The 21286-nt window shown below is 48.1% G+C and overlaps 1 protein-coding gene across 1 annotated transcript in view; it reads left to right on the top strand.

Moving 5' to 3' along the window:
* Positions 1-19462, top strand: part of NECAB3 (N-terminal EF-hand calcium binding protein 3) — a 164828-nt gene extending 145366 nt beyond the window's left edge. The window contains exons 7-13 of the mRNA XM_090020394.1: positions 2162-2283; positions 3316-3395; positions 3897-3950; positions 5100-5215; positions 9143-9220; positions 9640-9731; positions 12115-19462. Coding sequence (XP_089876520.1) covers positions 2162-2283; positions 3316-3395; positions 3897-3950; positions 5100-5215; positions 9143-9220; positions 9640-9731; positions 12115-12143 — 571 coding nt within the window. The 3' untranslated portion in view covers positions 12144-19462. The remainder of the gene's footprint in view (positions 1-2161; positions 2284-3315; positions 3396-3896; positions 3951-5099; positions 5216-9142; positions 9221-9639; positions 9732-12114) is intronic.
* The last annotated feature ends 1824 nt before the right edge of the window (positions 19463-21286 follow it).

Below are 21286 nucleotides of genomic sequence, written 5' to 3'. Positions count from 1 at the left end.
CATGTGCTAATCTCTGAACTAGATCCCTTGTTAGCTAATGCACTTACTGGGGCACACACTGCCCCAAACAGACTATTGATAAAGAGCCCAAGTTCTGCTCCCACTGTCTGTTTCAACCCTTCAGGTGCTTTACTTGCTTAAACAAGCGTGGAGTAAGACAGACTCTGAGCACACATACCATTGGGAGTGCTCAGCACCAGTTCCAATCAATTCAGTCACTCATGGGTAGCCGAGGTGGGCCAGATAAGCCATTTTTTTTTGTCTGTTATTGAATATTGATGCACAAATTAGTGCATTCCCAGAAGTAAGTGAGACTGTCTCAATATTTTGGGGAACTTCGAGCAACACACACAGCAGTGTTTGGGACTCAAGCTTTTTCTGTGTGGCCAGAAAGCGCTGCTTTTATAGATGCCTTTTCTAGATTTTCAACCTGCCTTTTGGTCTCTCAATTTCAGTAACGTGGGGATTTCCTCAGCTCTGTGCCTGGTTTCTGCAGCCCTGCTTGCTTAGAAGTGACAGAGCATGCACAGAATGGCATTAACTAATGGACCAGATTGATTAGAACAGGGGTGGGCAATTATTTTGGGTGAAGCGCCACTTACCGAGTTTTGGCAAGCTGTTGAGAGCTGTGCCACGCCCCCTAGTCACCATCTTGAGGCCAGAAATCACATTGTCTAACCCCTGACGTTTGCTACCAAAAGTCCCTCCCCTTACCCCTAGAATAATTCCTGTCAGCCAGGGTTTTTGCCATCTCAGAACCAAAAAAATACCAAAGAATAGTCTAAAAATCAAACATCTACAACATACATTAATTTGATTTCAGAAAATATTTTTGTCCTGATTTACATGTGTTTGTGTAGTGTACATGGAGGTGATTGCACAATAGCTTAAAGTCTTACTCTTGTATATTGTGGGGGGTGGGAGGCATGGGTATAGGTTTGTGGAGGGCTGTTAGTGTATGGGTATGTGGGGGAGGATGTGAGGGGTGAGTGTGGGATGAGGGAGCATGTGGGTATGTCTGGATATGTGGGGTGTGGGTAGCTATGGATTTTGTGAGGGGCTGTGTGGGGGAGGGTGGCTGGGGCGTGTGAGGGGGTGTGGGTGTGGGGGTCAGCATATATGGCAGGGCGAGGGGGGTGTGGGTGCATGTGTATGGTGGGGGGGTGCGTGTGGGACTCACCCTATGAACACACACTCACGCAGTCTCTCCTTCCCTCACTGCACACATACAGACACATGCTGTGCCACCCTCACTACACACATGTGTACACAAACACAGTCTCTCTCTCTCTCCCCTTCCTTCATTGCAGGAACACACACACACCTCCCACTCCTGGCCCTGAGGTACCCACATGGGCCCCTGGCTCCCACAGTCCAGTGAGGGAGCCAGAAGCGACATGATACTGCCACAGCTGGCTGTGCAGGGAAGCAGTGAAGGCTGCAGCAGGCAGAGACTTACAATTGGGGGAGGGGGAAGGTGGCAGGGGGCTGGGGGCTGGGGGTGGGGCAGGGCAATACTGGCCTTGTTGGTGAGTCCTGCTGGCTTTGTGAGTCCTTGCCTGGGTCCAACTGCCCCCAGCTCCTGTCATCTTTGACAGGCAGCCGGGAGCAGATAAATATACATTTTCTAAATTTTTTAGGGGCCCCATGGGCCAGGTAGAATGGCTTGGCAAGCTGGATCCAGCCTGTGACCTGTATTTTGCCCACCCTGAGTTAGAATCACAGACTCATAGAAAACATGGCTGGAGAGGACCACAAGAAATCACCTAGTCCCTCCCAAGGCAGGACTAACAATCTCTAACCCATTCTGGCAGATATTTGTCTAGCCTACTCTTAAAACCTCCAGTGCTGGAGATTCCACAGTTCCTCAGATGATCTATTCCAGGGCTTACTCAGCCTTACACTTAGGAAGTTTTCCTAATGTCTAAATTAAATCTCCCTTGCTGCAATTTAAACCCATTACTTCTTGTCTTATGTACAGTGGATGTGGAAAACTGTTTATAAATTTCCTCTTTGCTGTAACCTTTTATGTATTTGGCATTCATTTACATACATCTACATACATTTGCATAAAATGGTATTTATTTACATATTGACATTTATCATTCCTCACCTCACTTGTCTCTCCTCCAGGGTTCTTTCTTTTTCTCTTCCTTTTTAGGAAAGATTTGAAAAAATCAGAAACCTCAGTTGGCTTGAGATCCACAAGAAGATGTAGGCGCAGAACTCACAAGAATGTCTGCCTGTCTCCAACAGATCCCTATTCTGGGATGCTGACTACAGGTACCGGCAAGGGCAGACAGCTGAAGAAAAATCTTTTTTGTTTCCATGAGCTAGATTTTCTGCTCTTAAAGGAAAGCAGCCTGATTGCAATAAGACATGGCGGTGCTTTCCCAACAGGGTGGGATTTCTTATGTCATAGTCTTGCAAAATCTTGTTTTGTCTTTTCTGTGATTTTGCTTAGCTTGATGGATGGGGAAACATCCAAAATTAATTTAAGGAGAGGTAAAGAAAGAAATAAAAACAGGTTCTTATTTCAAGTGATATCCTACTCCTGTAAGAAGTCAGTTGGAAGGTTCCCCAGGACAGGCATTTAGGGGGCCATTCCACTATCACTTAATTGGAGTTGCTCTGGTGAAGGATCAGAGTTTGGGTCTGGTTTCACTGAATATCCAATTGGTCAGTAGTTTATTCATATAGTTCCTAGCCCTGCCCCTCATATCAATACCACTTCACAGTGTCTTTGCTTTCCCTGACAGTGCTCCCTATCCAGCAACCCTTGAGATATTTCAGCTCAGCACTTACCCTTTGAAAACTTGTCTGAACACCAACCTGTACTTTGAACCCTGTGAGTTTCCTCACCTGAGGGGACCTAGTTCCATCACAGGTAGAAACACATGCTGAGGTACACATGGAGCCTGGTCCTGCTGCTGTCAGGGTGGGTCTGGGCATTCATTTCAGTGGCAGCAGGAGCAGGCTTATCATATTGATAAAAAACACCACAAGAAATCCACAGGTCTCCAGCCCCACCTCCACTGAAATCCAGACATTGCAGACATTTGCAGCCACAATGAAAAATGTACTCTTGACAGACAAGGAATAAAGCATTGCTTGCCTTCTATAGCCAATAAATGCCAAATAAATATGTCCTGTGAGCACTAAAGGAGAATAATAAATACTTACCCCTTTGTGCAGCTATTGAGCCTACTGCCTTAGAGACTAAATGCTGTAAAATGCTTAGATGGCATAGGTGTAAAAGAAGCTGTGCCACTGCTATATGAACGGTCATGATGCCATCTCTCTGTTGCCTCCTAGGTGTTTGTGTAGAAGCTGACAGCCAATGGATGGCTCAGATTAACAGGCTACAGCAGCTCATCAACAAATTGGAATGCAAGGTGAGTTGGCAGAGGGGTAGCTTGTTCTGTATATGCTAGAACACCTCAGCCCTGCCCAGAGCCCTTCCCCACCAAATAATTGAGGCCTCATTGGTAGCATGCCTCTTATCTTAGTTCCAGGTGTCTCCCTTAGCACAGTGCTGTTGATAAATTTCTGTCCTAAACTGCTGTACTCCCTGCTATCCCAGTTCCGGACCTCCTCTCAACAAATCTACTTCAGTCCTGTCTCAAGAACCTGTTCGTATTTCAAGTCTGTGATCTCCATGCAAGCCCACAGTGTCGTCTCCTTTTCCCTTTGTGGGCCTTTCCCTACACAGCTCACCTGATGTGTCCCAGTTCTTGTTGTAGCCCGTCTTCCACTAGTCTGAATCCTCTCCTGAACTGATGTTCTGTCATTGTGCAAGTTGGTTTGGTGGAGACAATACTGGGGAGCCCATGCTGGCTTGCCCTTGTGATCAGACTCTCTCATTAGTAATGATATTACTTTTGTATAAAATGCAGAGCCCAAGACTGGAGCCTCTAAAGGAAGAAGTTGCTTGCAAAGGGAGAGATGCTGTAAGTCCCTTTCTTGTGCATTTATTGGGGATACCACCTGGCTTTGCCCTGTAACTGGACTCATTGTCCCATGATCTCACAGTAGTGATTGGCAGGGATGGAACCAGAACAAAGGGCAAACTAGGCCATAAGGGCAGACCCCTAAATGAGAAGAACATGGCTCCATCTAACTGGATGTTTCTTGAAGGGAACGATATTGGGCATCTGAGTCCTGCATTGTAGCAGTCTTCAGGCCCACTTCTTCAGGAGCAAGGCAGAGTAAACCTTGATGGACAGGTGCCTGAGGTGGGAAGTCCACCAGGCCAAGGTGCATAGCAGCCACACCCTCTCTTGAGCCAGGATGAGGGCGCATGTGAAACATGGAGCCTACCAAGTAGGCCATGCTGACCAGGAAGAGGATAAGGCCCAATGGCTACAGGGAGTATGAATTCAGCGTGTGCCTCAGCAGCTTTTGTTAACAAGGTTCCTAGTGGCTCCAAGTATGAAGGGAAGCCTCCTACACTGGTCAAAGCTGTGGGAGGGATAAGTAACAATGCTGCCTGCCCTCTGTCAAGGGAAAATCTCCCCTGAGGAACAGGCAGTGTAAATCACACCAACATGAGTGAATACAGCCTGCTCGGTCCATCTCAGGTGTCACAGCCTTGGCTGCAGTTCTGTTGTTTAGTTTAGAGAGGAGACAGAATCCCGTGGACATTGGGACTAGCTGACTGCACCATGTGCTGTAATGGATCAGGAGAAGGAAAGAGAACGCTGCCCTTATATTACCAGAATGTAGCTCCTTCAGCAATGGGATTAATGTGAACATCTGTTAAGACAGGGGTTGTCAACCGGGTACTTGAGAAGGCCCATGGGGGTATGCGCAGGCAGATGTGGATAGAGTGCCTCCAAACACCATCCCATGCTGCCGCGCAGGTGCCACCTGCCCAGCTGGATGCAGGGGGTGGGGGAAGTTCGCACACGGTGGCTTCCACTGCCCCACGTTTAGTTGTGCACTCCCCCCACCCCACACTCCATGTCTGGCTGCCGGGGGTTGCACACCTCTGCGCCTGGCCACTAGGGGTACACTGATCAAAAAAGGTTGAAAACCCCTGTATTAAGATAGTCTAGGCTGGTCGGAGGCCTCACCCCAAACCATATGCTTTCTCTCAGCAGCACATCCTGGTGTCTCAGAGACAAATCTCAGTGACAAAGAATGGCTTAGATGAATTCCGCCAGGCACTCAAATCGTACACAGAGTTCACAGCTGGACAGAGCAGCTGCTTACAGTAAGTCTCCTGAGCAGCAGTGCAGCCTGGTTTACATTTTACATGGGTGAAATAGGTATCTGTAATATTACTGAGAGCAACACTTTGCACCTCTCATCTGAAACGTGCAAAAGATCATTTTTTTGTGCCATAGAAAGTAACTGCTGTAGGTAATAACAGTATTTATACAGTAAGTCATATGTCCAGGATACCCTTCACACATCAACTAATTCATCTTCACAATACTCTTGAGAAGGAGGTAAATTCTATGATATTACCTACATACTTAATATAGGGACAATAATAATAAAAACAACCATAATAATAAAGAGCTTATGTTGCAATCCCATGGACTGGCACTAATGTTTATAAGTTGGCAATCTCTTGTCTTGAGCTTGGGATCAATCATATATTTAGAGGTCAAGATGTTGTTGTAATATGGAAGATGCCTCTAAAACAACAGGCTTTTTGAAACTGTGGACACTGGCAGCAATGCCTGTTCATCGTCATCATCAACACTGTTTTTAAATGCTAGAGTGTTTTAATTAGAACACAGAGCAGACTCAATCTAATTTCATTCTAATTAAAACATGAATGCGTACATGTATAAGTAGCCCATGTGCCTTGACTTTCAGTCCCTTCCTGATAAATGATTATCTTTGTCCTTGAAAAAGAAGCTAGATAAATTCTTCTTGTTTTACCGGGGAGAAGTAAGAGAACCCAAAATACTTTCACAATTGCCTCTCATCAGCCCACATTATAGATTAATAGCTATATTTTCCAGGTTTGTGGAGGTCTGAAGATGGCTAGTTCTTAAATGACCCTGAGTGGTTTAAGTGCACATTGATCACTGAAAATAGTAGGAACCAGGGTGTTTTTACACATGTAAGCGCTGCAGCAACACATGCAGTCATATAAGTGGCGAAATGCGCTTCAGCGCTGAGAAAATGGTGGTGGCGTGCTTTTGAACTAAAACATGTTGGAGGTGTACTCCAAAGTGGTGGATCTCCAGCACGTTAAAGGATGAAACAGTATGTGTATAAATGCTCTTAGGACAGTTGCTGTTTCATTTATGAGTTGCCTGTGTGGACTAAGTGGAACAGAATCCAGTCCTTAAAGTCAAAAGGAATGTCTGTCAGAGGAAGGAGTAAGATGGAGCAAGGTGCAGGTGATAGTGAATTCACTGAACCTGGGGGTTTCAATGGACAATAAACTGCATGTGATCCAACAGTGTGTCCTTGTTGCCAAGAAGGCTAACAGCATACTGGCCTGCACTAGTAGGAATGTTTCCAGCAGATGGTGGGAAAGTGATTATTCCCCTCTATTGGGCACTGGTGAGGCCACATCTGGAGTACTGCATCCAATTTTGGGCTCCCCAGTACAGAACAGATATAGACAACTTAGAGTCCAGTGAAGGGCAAAAAAAATGGTTAGAGGGCTGGGACACATGACTTAGAAGGAGAGTCTGAGGGAACTGGGCTTATATAGTCTAGAGAACAGAAGACTATGAGGGGATTTAACAGCAGCCTTCAAGTACCTGAAGAGGGGTTCAAAAGAGGATGGAGTTAAACTCTTCTCACTGGTGGCAGATAACAGAACAATGAGTGCTGGTCTCAAGTCGCAGCAAGGGAAGTTTAGGTTAGATATTAGGAAAAGCATTCTCACAAGGAGGATAATAAAGCCCTGGAACAGGTTTCCAAGGGAGGCTGTGGAATCTCCATCCTTGGAGGTTTTTAAGACCCAGATAAACAAAGCCTTAGCTGGTATGATATAGTTGGGAATAGTCCTGCTTGAAGTAGGGGTTTGGATTAGATGACCTCCTGAGATCCTTCCAACCTTAATTTTCTATGATTCTATGATTCTCGGTTTGGTTCAACTTTAAGGCATAATTTGGGCTTTTCTGTTTCAACCAGATAAAATAGCATTTTGAGTGGGGAAAATGTTATTCTTTTTACTGGAGTTGACCATTCAGGCCATGAGTTTCTGAGAGAAAACTTTCCACGTGACAAATGGTGTGCAGAGTGGTGGGAGAGATATGGAGTCCCTGCAACACCTTTCACATGGCAAGTGTCAGCAGCTGTAATATGCTGCAGTGCAGCCTTGAATTTAATTGAACTGACTGTTCTGGACAACACTGCTTGTTTTGTTCCTTTTATTGCAGTAATTGTTTCCTTTGTTTTGTGCTGTTCTCGTAGATTCAAGGACTGGGTCTCCTGTCCTCTGTAACTGAAATAAATTGCATTACAATCAAAATGGGAAATTTTCCTTCAGGCATTTCATGCCCAGTATGAACTTTTGCTCTCAGTTTCTTTTTGATTTGCCTCCTCCATCTCTCCTATATTGGAATAGTACCAAGCATACACTTGTTCTTTACTGCAGAAGTTCAGGGGATCTGGAGGACTGAACATGGGGTCCTGGACCTCAGCTCTGATCCTGACTTTGCTGCTTATATTTTACATGGCTTTGAAGAAATGAGTTTACCTTTCTACCTCAGTTTCTCTGTGTGACCAAAAGTCCTTCTCTCCCCAGTGAGGATGAGCTAATTTATGTGTGCTCTGCTTTGAACATTTGAAGTGCTATGCACCTGCTAGATAAGTATTATAAATGCTTAATAAAAGTTCTAAGAGCTCCTTGGGCTTTGTGCTGGTTCTCTGCATAGGAGTGAGTATAAGCCTAGTACAGGCAGTCCTCAACTTACGGCGTTTTGATTTATGGCAATTCGCACTTGCGGTGGTCCACCATTTACACCCCTGTCATTACTTATGGCGTCGGATCCTTGTACTCATGGCAGGCAACAAGCTGAGCATGAGTGCAGTGGAGGCACCAGGGCTGGCGCAGGACACTTACCGGAGGTAAGCTCAGGCAGCAGCTCCTCCCCGAGGCCATGTGCTCCCGGCAGCAAGACAGGGACAGGAGCTGGGGCTGGCGCCAGGAAACTGCTTCACTTCCCAGCCCCAACGCTATGTGCCTCCTCACTCTCAGAGGCATGGTGAGGTGGGAACTGGGGGGCTCCGCCAGGGGGCTGGTGCGGGCTCCACCAGCTCCGGGGAACTGCTCTGCACCACTGCATTGCCTTGGGGAGTGAGGAGGCATGTGGTGTCAGGGTGGGGGAGCAGAGCAGTTCTCCAGAGCTGACAGAGCCCATGAAGCAGTTCCCAGGAGCTCACACCAGCCACCAGCCCCCAGCCTCGCCCCTGCCCTTACCTTGCCTCGCCTCACCTTGGGGAAGAGCCACTGCCTGCCCCGCTTGAGGACTGAGGAGCTGACCTTCTGTAAGTGTCCCACATGGTCCCTGGTGCCTCCCTTCCAGTTCTATCAAACAACTGTGTCCGGCCCATGGCCTTCTGATTAAATAAAATGTTATGTGATTAGTTACTGCATTGCACTTTTGAAAGCTTTGTACTGTACAGTGTATATCATTTATCAGTGTATATCATTTATAGTTGATTAAATAGTTGATTTAAATATGGTGTTTATGGTCATTTCTATAAAAAGCTGGGCATCAGGCCTTTGGTCAGGAATATAGCCCCTTATTATAACATTGTTTCTGTAGGAAAATCAGATTTGACTTAACGTCATTTCGACTTACAGTGCCTTTTCCAGGAACATAACCTGCCGTAAGTGCGAGGACTGCCTGTACTTGTAAAGCACATTATGTACCTTGGATAGAAGTAGGTGTAAAAGAACGAAGTTTTTGTGATCAAGACACCTTGATCGTGCTGCACTTTCCAGGTAGGTCACATGGGCTGCTTGGAAAGTTGCTTATGTATTTAAATACAATTGCCACTCTGTAAAATCCTTGCCAAGGAGCAGATTTTTCCAAATAAGGCTAAAGATGTATCCATGAGTTAGTGTGGATCAATTGCAAAGGCCTAGGGGCTCTGCAGTGCATTTCTGTTTATCCCAAAACTAGCCATACTGAAAGTGCTTTCCTTATTGTCCCTGCAGCATGTCCACCCACAAGCTGACAAGTGAGGCCTCCTTCATCTTCTATGAATTCTGGCAAGATGTGACTTCATGGAGAAGGTGTGAGGTGTAGTGCAGTCCTTGTGTTTGTATGCCAGGTGATAAAAGCTAAATCCTGGACAGCCCAGAAACCACTGAGCCAGGACTTCCATTTGGATGTTTGGTCATGGAGCCCTTTTCAGCCTTTCTCTTTCTGTGCCTAACCTGATCCAACCTGTACCACATCATGGCTGAGCTGTAGCAGGAGTCAATGAGGGTACTGTGTGTTCAAGAAAAAAGGCCTTCTAGTCCCTGGAGTCCAAAGCCCACCATGCTGCCCTACCCTATGAGCATGTACAAAGGGGTGGGCAGAAGAATCTGCATACACACAGGCTCAAAAGAACAGGCACAACCACAAGTTCCAGCCCCCCTGTATGTACAGTGATGCTGATGCATCACACTAATGTCAATGTTGTCTTAACTCTCTTCTTGCTTTGCAGCCACCTGCAGTCCAATTACACCAAGACTTTCCAGCGGGCTATCATTGACTTGCTGGAGTCTCCAGACCTCATGACTACCATGCTCTTCCCAGGTAGGCTATTCTTTAGCACAGGCCAATGTAGATGAAGTACAAAAAGGAGGTGCTCACTCTGGGCATCATCCAGCCTTTAGTCAAAAGTAGTGCCCATTAAAGTCATTCCATACCATACACAGAGGGGTACAAGTAGTGGGGTTTTTGGTTTGGTGTCCAATTGGAAAGAACAGCAACAAAAAAATGTTCCAGTTGTTGCAGCTGTTCTAGATCAAATGAAATAATATTGTTTGACTCTCCCCTACCCCCCATAGGCAAAAAGGTACAGTTTAATTTGTGGGTCATATAATCTTTGGCAGCCTTTAAAAAAAAAGAAAGAGGAATGTATACATTTCAAAATGGAAAGTCATAATATTATGCTTTCACTTTTCCAAAATCAGTTTTCAGGTGAAACTATTTGCCAAATGTGTCCTAAATCCATAACTAGTTTCAGTGGCTCTCAAACTCTGTTTTTCAGCAAAGTTACTATTCACCAATAAAAATTCATCGATTTTTCACTGGACACCAAGGACACATCCCCATGAGTGGGAATGTGCAGCTTGCAGCACCTCATTTCCTTTGAGGCACTGCAAAATGCACATGGCACAAGTTAATCTTTTCACTGCACTGCATATTTGCAACACAGGGCCAAAATTAGATAGCAGGAAATCCCAGTATCTAAAAAAAAAATGTGCCAAAAGCAGCACAACACTCATGGCAACAGCATTCATGATGCAAAACTAGAGCCTAGTCAACCAAAGCCACACCCCAGCTGCCTGCCAGACTCCGTGCATCTGGATTGCTGCTGCTGCAGCTCTGGGGGCCCCGAGGACCACAGGTAAGGCCTCTAGAACCTCAGCCTCCCCTACCCCCCAAGGCAATTTGACATGTGCCACAGTGCACGTGCAGGGTGTGCCCAAAGACAAGTAGCAGCAGCACAAGTATGTGCCACTGTTGTTTGTCCCCAGGGCAACACACATGCGTGCTTATGGGTACGCACCCCAAGAGTCTATAGTAGAAGTCTGTTCATCCACCAATGAAATGCAGCCAGCTCCAGGATGGAATGCAGCAGCTGTTTAACAAGGCACAGCCACACAAGAGCTTAAATCAGGAAGTGAGGAAGAAAACTTAGCTAGACAGAGAACTGAGTGGCACAGAGTGAAGCCATTTGCATCAGGGTAGGACACATAGGTAGAGGAAGAAAAGTAAGTCTGTGGGGGAAGGGGCAGGGGGTGGGATGCAGATTGAGGCCCTAGCAGTGAAGGAGGTAGAGAGGCACAGGCAGGAGCAGGGGCTAGAGTGAGTGGGGCCCCAGCCAGGCCAGGTGGTGGAACAAGCAGAGGCCCGGGGGGCACATGCCCTCCCTTCCCCCCTCCCTTGAACTGTGCACAGGGTGGAGGCAGTTGCTGCTTCATGTTGCACTTTGAGCCCCGCTGCTCCGAGGGCCGCGTGACACCACATGTGTTCCGCTGCCAGGCAAGCAGGGGGTACGGCACAGCCTAGCAGCAGCAGGCACATGGCATCAGCTGCTCCTGGGGCAACTGCAGCAGGGAGCAAAGTGCAGCGCACAGCAGCAGCCACCTCCACCCTGCACACAGATCGGGGGAGCACATGCCCCCTGGGCCTCCACTTGTCCCACCACCTGGCCCGGCCAGGGCCCCTCTCACCCCAGCCCCTGCTCCTGCCTGTGCCCCACTCCCTCCTTCCCCACTGGGGCCTTGATCTGCCCCCACCATGGTGGTGAAGGAAGGAGGGGGCTGGGGGTGGGGCAGCAGCAGGCCCTGCACAGCCAGGGCGGGGCATGGGATGGAGCCAGGAGCGGCTTGTCCAGGGGGGTGGGGGTGGCGGTTTCTGTCACTGCATGTACCCCAAGAGGGCATGGGGGGGTGCGTGCCTCGGATCTGTGCGTGGGGCGAGGGCAGGCTGCATCTCAGGGCTGGAGCCAGAGGTTCTTCCTGGTGGGGATTGGGGTGGGCTGTGCTTGAGGAGAGTGGTGGCAGCACTGAGAGGGAGGCTTGGTGGGGCTACAGTGAATTTTGGGGTGGCTGCAGCCCCTCTCCAGTCCCCACTCCAAGCACTACCACCATCGACCCCAAGCACAGCCCAGCCCCGCACCGGGAAGAGACCGGTGCCGCTCCAGCCCCAGCCCATGCTGGCAGCCTCCCCTTGCCAGTAAAACACATGAGGAATTTACTACCACCAGTGCAGGAAGCCCTATCTCTTCCCATTGTCCCCCATTTACAGAAGGGGAGCTGAGGGCCAGAGAGGGGAAGTCACTAGCCCAGAGCCACATGGGAAATCTCAGACAGACTGACTTCAAGTCCTGCCTTTCTTCTGTGTCATACACCTCATGCTCCCCATTACCCATCTGTGTCTCATGAACTTTTCCCATTTGCTTCTCCAGCTTCCTGGTGGATCATGAACAATAACTGATCCTCTGCTGATGTCCCTGGAACTGTAGAATAAGGAGTCTTCATCACAGACACCCTGGCTCCCTCTTCCCCAGAATGTCTTCAGTCTCCCCTTTCGCCATCTGCTGTACAGTGCTGTATGCTCCACCTGGCTGCAGTGTGATGGTTGGCAGCTCAGTCTGGCATTTCCTGGCTACTCTGGGCTTTCATTTCTCTATCCTTACAGTGTGATTTTTCCAGATGATGTCATCGCCAGCAAATCAGTCTCTCCCAGTGTGAAACCCAACCTCCAAATGTACAGTCACTGAGGAGGGCAATCCATGGCCACATAATTGGATAAAGCACCAGTGACAAAGATACTTGACATAAAGCTACCATTAGAACCAATGCAGGGTGATGATTTTCAGGGGGGAAGAATGCCAGTACGTCTGAATAGGTGGGAGTAGGCATGCTACAGAAATAGCAGGCTGAACCTGAGCTGGTGTGGAAAGGAGAAGGCCAAGGGGGAGAGCTATGCATTGTCCTCAAAGAGCCCCTTGGTGGTGAATTCATGGCAAGGCCACAAGGGATGCTGGGTAAAGCCATGCCCAGCTCTTCCTTGCCAGGAAAGCAAGGTGGGTCCTTTGAGGATGGAGGTGGAACGTGAAATGGAGTGATTCTTTGCTCTGAAAGAGGCTAGCAGATCGATGGAGTGCTCAAACCACTGTTCATGAGTGTGAGATGGAAACATCCTAATCCCTGTAAATGGCCCCAAATGATGTCTAAATGAGCTTAGCAAGGACGCTGCTTAGCTTTTGCAGTTCCCTACTTACTGATGACAATATATTAGGCAAAGTGAAAATGAGAAGGCAGTGCACCCACATCCAGAAAGTGTACTGTTAGACCACTATAAAGTGAGTACACTAGTCCCATGTACTGCCCTGATTTTGTGAGCATGAGGTATGTTAGTATCAGGCGCTCTCAGCCTCTTGTTTTCACCATCTAGCAACTTTGGGTAGTGGGTGAAATGAGCTCTATCATCTTGGTATAGGTTCTTCCGGGAGTGTCCACATCTCCCACATTAGTACCAGCCCAGCATCATTAGCACAGGCTGGCATCCCCATCAGATGTCTCTATGGAACAGCCAGATAATGAATGAGAGTTGGAGACTGAGCTCCCACTTCCAGAATGGGTACCTCTGGGTTTATGTCAGGCCAGTGCCATACTGAAGGTCTCCGGCACCTGGGGGCCAATGCTTACATTTGCACACCCTCCACCCACATTGCAGAGTGGGTGGGGGGCGGTTCCCCAGCACCTGATCGCAGACCCAGGTGGGCGGGTGGAACCAGAAACTGGAAGCACTTCTCTGCATCGCTGCCACCGCTGCCAGTTTTGCAGATGGCTGGTGCCCCACCCCCTCCCCCAGCCCTGTGGCCAGGGGCCATGGCCCCCTACCACCTTCTGCCCCCCACCCCCCCATCCCCCACTGGTATGCCACTGTGTCAGGCATATTCATGAGGCACTGCCCTGGGCATGGAATTATTGCACATGGGCTCCATTGAGGTGGCTAGTTCCTTAAGCTGGCAGTATATCTGCTGTAACAAACTGGAAGAATTTTGCTTGCAGTCCAAAGCTGAAACCAAACCACTGAGACTCACTTTGCTGCACAGGGTCAGGTCAGCTCAGTTTACACAGCTGGTTTTACACAAAAATGGTTTTAACTCAGTTTACACGTAGGTGGTTTTAATTCAGTCCCCTTAATCTTTGTTTTAGCCATGTTAGAAATCAACCAGTGGGACCGAAGAACTCCAGACATGTAGTAAATTCACAAGTACAATTATCTTTGTCCTAGTGGAAGCATGGATCTCTGCCTCGGCTCTTAAAGCCAGGAGCAGACACCCTTTGTGTAATACCTACGAGTGACTCAGGGCAAGACTCAAGCCAGGGTCTTTTTACCCAAAGGCAGCAGCATTGGAAGTGGATATATATATACATACAAATACTGCAGGATGGGTTTACACCCGAGTGAGTAACTCTCGAGTAAACCCACCCTGGACAGGAATCTACATGTGCATGCATTTTGGAACAGATTTACTCCCACCCTGCTCTGCCCCCTGCCACAGCCAGGGGGAGCTCTGGGCTCCCCCTGGGTACTAGCCCAGGGGTTGCCAGGGAGCATGAGACCAGGAGACAGCTGTCTCCTGGCTGGGACTGGGAGATTGCTCCCTGCCCCGGGAGCTGCAATGCTACTGGGGCAGGCTCTAGTGACAGAGCCCAGGCTGGGACAATGCCCCTGTGCCCCAGTGGGGCAGCTAGCAGTGAGACCACAGCTGGGTGGAGATTCCCATCAGTGGATCAAGGCAGGGCTTGGACCTGCCCCTGCCTGGCATCTCTTTCCAAGGCCTGTGCCTTGCTTGCTTTATTGGGCCACAGGGCTAGGAAAAAAGTTGGAGGGCTAGTTCCTGCCCCAGACAGGGTCAGTTCCCAGCCAGCCCCAGGCTGCATGGGGAAATCTACAAATGCAACCTGGAGCTGGCTTGGGGCTGCCTGAAATGGGACAGTCCCCAGCCAGCTCAAGGGTGCACATGCAGACTTCCCTGCGTAGCCCAGGGCTGACTGGAAACTATTCCAGTCTCAGGCAGGTCCCAGTCAACTCCAGGTTGGCCCTGCGCAGGGAGCTGCTGGTCTCAGCTCTGTGGTCGCAGAGCAGGGACTGGAAGTTCCCTGCTGCTGGGGCAGGGGGACATTGTCCCCACCTGGGCTCTGGTGGTAGAGCCCACCTTGGCAGCAGGCAGCTTCCACCCCGTGCTGCCTAGCTGACCAGGAGCAAATTTGCTTGTGGTTGGCCTTCTAATCATGCCTGATTGTGTGGTAATTAGTTGGCAGTTAATTTGCCACTTGCATTTGCAGGTAGCAGATTAACTGCCAAGTAGAGAAAATTACTGTGCACTAAGGGTCTGCACATGTAAAAAGTGATGTTTACTGTGCAGTAATTTGTTCTACTGCACAGTAAAGTGTCTCATGTAGATGCGCCCTGTTTAAATATTTAAATGGGTCGACTTTGCTAGTATACCACATAGCAGTGGGGTCCCTCACATGAAGATCTAAGAGAGTATGCCGTCTGGATATTGGGTTTCCACTCTTGTGTTCTTGCTAGAACCTCTCTGAATGGACTCTGGAAGAGTGCTAAAATACAAGTGCTGCTGCAAACAAGAATCTGTCATTAACAAACAAGCTTTCAGTTGGGATTTGAACATGTCCCAGCTGTGTTTGCAGTCCAGATTGTACAGCAATGTGCTAGCACAAACTGAACTTGGCCAGAAAAAACAAATATAATTGACAAGTGTTGTTCCTCTGAGAAGTGCAGGGGGGAAAAATAAACCAAAGGCATCAACAGAGGAAAAAGAAATTTGATTCAGTGTGAAAAACTTTGGGTGCTACTATGACCCAAGAAACAGGCATTCCTTGTAGGGCTTCCACTGTTCAGGCTTCTCTCTGGTAACGTAACTCCACACATCTCTGATGAGCTCACTTCAAGGAAGCTAAGCCAACAGAAAATTTAGCTCATGAGTTGTCCCTGTTAGAAGCTTATCGCTATTGGTGAGGCTCTGGGATGAAGGACTCTCTTTTTCCTGAAGGCGTTGCCAACATCCCTGCTCTTGCCCCTCATCCTCCATTACCTCTCTGCCTGTCCTCAACCACAGAGTGAGTGGGCAGAGGGACTCCTGCTGGTGAGCTCATCAGCTTGAATGTGATCCTGGACTTCCATCCTTCTGCGCTGTTTCAGTGCTGCCCCTTGTCAGCAGAAAGGGGAGGCAGGGCTGGACTCCTAGGAAAGCTGAGAAAGGGAAACTTCTCAATTATGGATAGAATTGCCACAGCAGGAGTAGGCTTGCTCAGTAGTCCTGATCCAGCCACAAACAGTTCATCTGCCCCCGTAGAACACCCACTACAGGCCTCAGGAAAACCTGGGACCTGGGTACCTGGCCGGCTGGTGTCCTGTGAGTCCTCCTCTCTGAGCTTTATGGCATGCTATGCCTTGCTGTCCCTCTGATAGACACCACACTGGATGACTGATTCAGGGCAGTGAGCACATGGCACAGGGGGATGAGTACTGCCAGTTCACTTCTTGGCCCCTGCAGTGGTCCTGCATCTGATTGGCATGGCTGCCTCTGCCCTAGAGCTGCAGGGCCAGCCTTAGCTTTTGCTCACCAAGTTGCTAAAACTTATAGTAATAGAAATCCCAGTGCCAACTTCTCAGCAGGCTGCATTTAAAGCATTTCTGTTTATAATCCCCCTTTTCACTTAGTTATCAGCTTTAATATTTGAGACTGATTGGGACTGGGAAACTATAATAATATTGTTAAGCATGAATTAGGGGTAATAAGTAATACATGTTGGCTCTAATATCGTTAAATATTTTTGAGAGGTTTCAGCCCTGTTGGCAGGTTTGTCATCACTTGCTGGCACCCACTCAATCCAGAGTCATTGGCTATTTAGTATAGCTTGAGAGCAATAACAATTAGCCAAATGTAGCAGTTCTGTGACACTCAGACACTGGAGTCTCTTCCCATCTCAAAGTGACATTTGTCCTGAGCCTCTGAAGTCTATGTGAATTAAAGCACCTGAACACCAGCAGGACTGAGCCTTGGAGGATAACCTTCTGCTCTTAGATCCATAAAGCAGCGCTCATATCTAATACTAGCAAATTGCCCATCAATAATGATAGGAGGGGGGTGGCGGGGGGTGTGTGGAGCAGGTGGGGACGGAGCCCCGTGTCCACCCTCCCCCCTTGTCCAGTCCCCTTCTTCTCCTTCCCCCTCTCAGACCCTGCCATTTAGATTTTGGGCCTGCTTCCCCCTTCCCTGCAGCCTCTGTCCTGGGCCCGCTCCTCCCTCCCCCACACCAGGTCAGGCCCAGGTCTGCTCCTCTCCCCCCCAGCTGCATCAGGCCTGGGGCCCAGGGCCACTCTCCCCCTCCCCACTGCCACCGCTTGGGGTCCGGGCCCACTCTACCTGCCACGGACACCACCTCAAAGGAGCAGGGCGTGGGGGGTGAAGCCAGCAACACTGGCCTCACCCTCCCCACCACTCTGTCCCCACTGCCTCCTGTCTGGAATGCACTTGGAGCACTCGGATGGGATGTTTCAGACAACCCATCAGAGTGTGAATGAAGTGTTACAGACAGACAAACTAAGGCTTTTATAATATTAAAATTCTGCCCTATGGGCAGGCCCCGAACATGCAGGTTACAGCCTGGAGAGGTGGGGCAGAATGTCAGCCAAAGATTTAGGAGATCCAGGCTTTATTTCAGAGGTAGACAACCAAGGGGACCTTTTCCTGAAGGAGAAGCTTAATAGCAGAACTGAAATGCTGAGTGACACAGGCCTCGGGGGAGCTGTGTGTCTCTAAGGGGAGAATTATGCCTTATAGTTATGAGCAGGAAAGAGGTATCAGTAGCTATCAAGCATGGGAGTTAGGGGTACACCCTCTGAATCAGAACTTCCTAGACCATGTATGCTGGAGGCTGGAAGTAAGGGAGGAACAGTAGTGAAGACTCTGCTCATACCCAGGCAGACAAGTTTCCTTGGGTAAATGTGATATCTTTTATTAGGCCAACTAAATAGTTGGAAAAATTGTTCTTTGCAAGCCTTTGGGTGCAGACACCCTTCGTCAGGCATAGGGAGAGTCTCCTGCTGTTTTAAGTCTTTTTTTTGGTTATATCCAGTTCACTCTCCCTTTCAGCATCTTCTTTCTGCCACTGTGTAACACAGGACCTATGTTCTGACCAGTAAGACTAGGGACAGACATTTAAAAAGCCTGAGCCTGAACTGATTTGCTCTTTGCAGGTTAGTCTAACATGGCTAGGCTAAACCAGTTTGTAACCATACAGATATCCCCTCTGGACTGAAAAAATGCAGGAAGATGCCTGCAGTGGCTCAGGCTAGAAGCTGGGCAAGGCTAGAGCAGCCCTCCCCTCCCTTCCACAATGCTGAGTTGATATGGGCATGGCCAGGCCCCAGCAGGATGTTCTGATTAGGGAGAGGGTCTGTCCTCCCCACCAGCCCAGCAGGGAATTGATAACACAGTGTTTATCACCCCATGAAAGAAACAACTGAAGGACATTACCAGCTTCCTGTTGATTCTGCCTTTGTCCCATCTGCCCCAGAACAGACCATAGCCAGTATGTGGTCTGCTAGCTAATGCTGTGTGTCTGCGTAAGGTAGAGGGGATGGCAGAATCCCTGATTAGAGGGGAGGAAGCAGAGCAGAAGCCAGGCAGATGCCTGAAGTCTCTGCCAGAGCTGCAGCAAAGAAGCAGAGCCCTGCTGTGAAGCATCAGCCCAGGGAGCATGCTGGGATGTTGGGGGAGTCTCATTTAACTTAAACCAGCAAGAGTTTGGGATAGGCATTGCATAAACTGGTTTGACCCAAATCAGTTAAGTCTAATACTACATTCAACCAGGTCTTTCTCAAACCAGTATCAGCCATTTTCAAACTGGTTTATGTTCATTCAACATCTGTTCTGTTACAGGTTTAAACCAGTTTCTGATCACTTAAAATGGTTTATGTGTAATGTCTGTCCCTAGCCTAAATGACAGTTCTTATGCTGTTATGAGGCCCCATGATGTCCATGTGAAATAACTTAAAGTCAAATGCAATAAATAGTTAATTGGATCCAGCACCTTCTACCAGCCCATGAAAGCACGACCCCCTGCAGAAGTCTCTGGTGCTCCCACCTGGCTGGAACAGGTTCACCTTAAGTTTTGAAATAAATAGCACTATTTTTTCAGGATTGCTTTTTTCTTCTCTCCTTTTAAAACTCCATGCATTATACAATCAACACAAAGTGTCATCACAGAACCCAGCATCATATCTCTCAGCTAGGAGGTGATTCCCCTGGAGTCGGCAGCCTATAATGCGAATAAGGTTTTAAAGAAAATGTAAAGCGAAAAAAACAATAGGATCTTTGTGAAAGGAAAAACAAAATCAGCCTTGAGACAGAAGAACAGCCTGAGCAATTGTTACACATGGTTGCTTATTTAAGATATCCTGTATTTACAAGCCTATATCTGTGTTAAAAATTCAGACTTGTACAACGGCTGTGCACTCCCATTTCATTGTCTGTTAATAAACAATTCCACAGCACAGTCTGGGGCTCAACACTTCCTGGGCTTGGTTGGATTTTAGTTTCTCTCTTTTGATAAATGTTTTTTTTCAGTGTGAATAATAGAAGCTGAAGTGAATTTTGCATGCTTTACTGAATGGAAACTTTAAATGCACTGTGCCTGTCTCTAACTGAGTCAGAGCTTTGGCAGAATGTACAAAGAACTGTGTGGTTAGCAAATACAGACTCAAAGTTTTTTTGGGTTTTTTTGGTCTTTTTAGCTGAGGTGTCAGGCCTGGGTGCAGGGCACTGCATGGGCAGAGGGCAGAAAGGGTATGGGTTAGAGGTTGACAGGGTAATGACAGCAGAGGCAGGGATTTCGTAGTGGAAGGGGGTATGTTGGGAAGGTAGAGTGAGTGGTAGGTGGCATGGGGAAAGCATTGGTTAGGGAAGTTCTATTAAAAACCCAGGAGCACAGCAGTAAGAAGGCGCTGGCTTCTGCTTTCTGACTAGCCTTGCTGGCTGTTCCTTTTCCCTAATTCCCAACACTCAAATTTGCAAGAATGAATTATCTTTGCTGACCCAGCACATCACCCACCAAATGTCACCTTTCTATCTGTGAAGCCACCCTTTTGTCACCCTTATGTAATCCAATTTCATATATAGTTTGGACACACAAGCATGCAGTAGGTTACCCTTGCTGGGCAGGTATGTAGTTTAATACATGTATCCAGGGCTGAGCACAAGTCCTGAAATTGTAGCTACATAAATACCCATGACTTGGGGGTGCTAGATGGAGGAGGAGGAGGAGACTCCCTTATTTTACCTCAATGGCTACAGCACTTATCCAGGATGTAGGAGATACAGGTTTTGGGTCTACCCTACCCTGCCCCACACAGAAAGGGTTTAAACCTGTAGCTCCCACTTCCCCAGCATAATGTTTTAACCACTAGGATGTAGGTAAGGCATTACTGGGCACGTCTACACTTGTCACTATGACGATGTTGTTACTGTGCCATGATTTAGTTCTTCCTTTTGGAAGTACTAAATCATAACACACTAATAGCACGGACATGCAACACATACGTTATTTTTAGCAGCTACTTTGCCATAGCATGTGCTATACTGGAGGAGTGTGTCACTATGGCAAAATAGCTGCTGGTCATATGTAGATACCCGTGGACACTATGTTGCTGTAGCAATGATGCCACAGTGTAGCATCATGTGTAGAGGTGCCCATTAAGTCTCTTCTCCAGCACTCTTCTTGAAGCTGCTCCCATGGGCAGTCCAAAGAGGGCCAGGAGAGAATGAACAAATTCAAGGATGAAGTGGAGGCTTATCTGGAAGGGAAGGGCCCCTGGCTTTTAGCCATGGACCTTGCCCCAGTGGGACACAAACTTCTCTACTTGTTTCCATCCATCCTATCCAGTGGCTCAGCTTCAGAAGGAATGCTGAAGGAGGGCTTGAATACCACTAAACCTGTGGCCTGATGGCTAAAGCAGTGGGTTGTGAAGGTGGAAAAGGCAGGTCCAAACCCACTGTGGGGAGAGGGAAATTTTAGAACCTGGAGTTCCACTTCTTCAGCAAGTGTGCTAACCATTAGGCTATAACCCAGGAGGGGCTCTTCACTCCCTCATTTTTTCTGAACTAGTTTCAGTAGTTATGTTCAGGTATGTGTGTATGCAGCCACATACACATTTGGCCAGGGCACGGCCTCACATACAGTCTTTGTGAATGCTCACAAGTCCACACTGCATGGGGAATAGGATCTCAGGCTGTGCCTAAGGAACAAAATCGGCAGTTATCCAACTAAGTATAAAAAGATGAAAAGTGAAATAGCATCTTGCCCTAAGAGCTGCCATTGATCAACATGACATGCTTCGCAGTTGAGTGTGTATGATAGCAGTTGGTCCCATGACAGCACTTTCTGGTATCTAAGCAGAGTAGGGGCACCAGAGACAAACACAGTAAGACTTAGCAGAGTAGAGGCACCAGACAGTAACAGTCAGACTTGCAGGGCCTGTGTGCTGGGATTACGCCTCCCTCCTTGCCAGAAAAAAACAGGAATCTGGAGCTTCCA

Source organism: Crocodylus siamensis, chromosome 10 (genome assembly GCF_052110815.1).
Source record: "Crocodylus siamensis isolate JL-2025a chromosome 10, ASM5211081v1, whole genome shotgun sequence".
Taxonomy (NCBI): Eukaryota; Metazoa; Chordata; order Crocodylia; family Crocodylidae; genus Crocodylus; species Crocodylus siamensis.
This window is presented reverse-complemented; position numbering and strand designations above follow the sequence as displayed.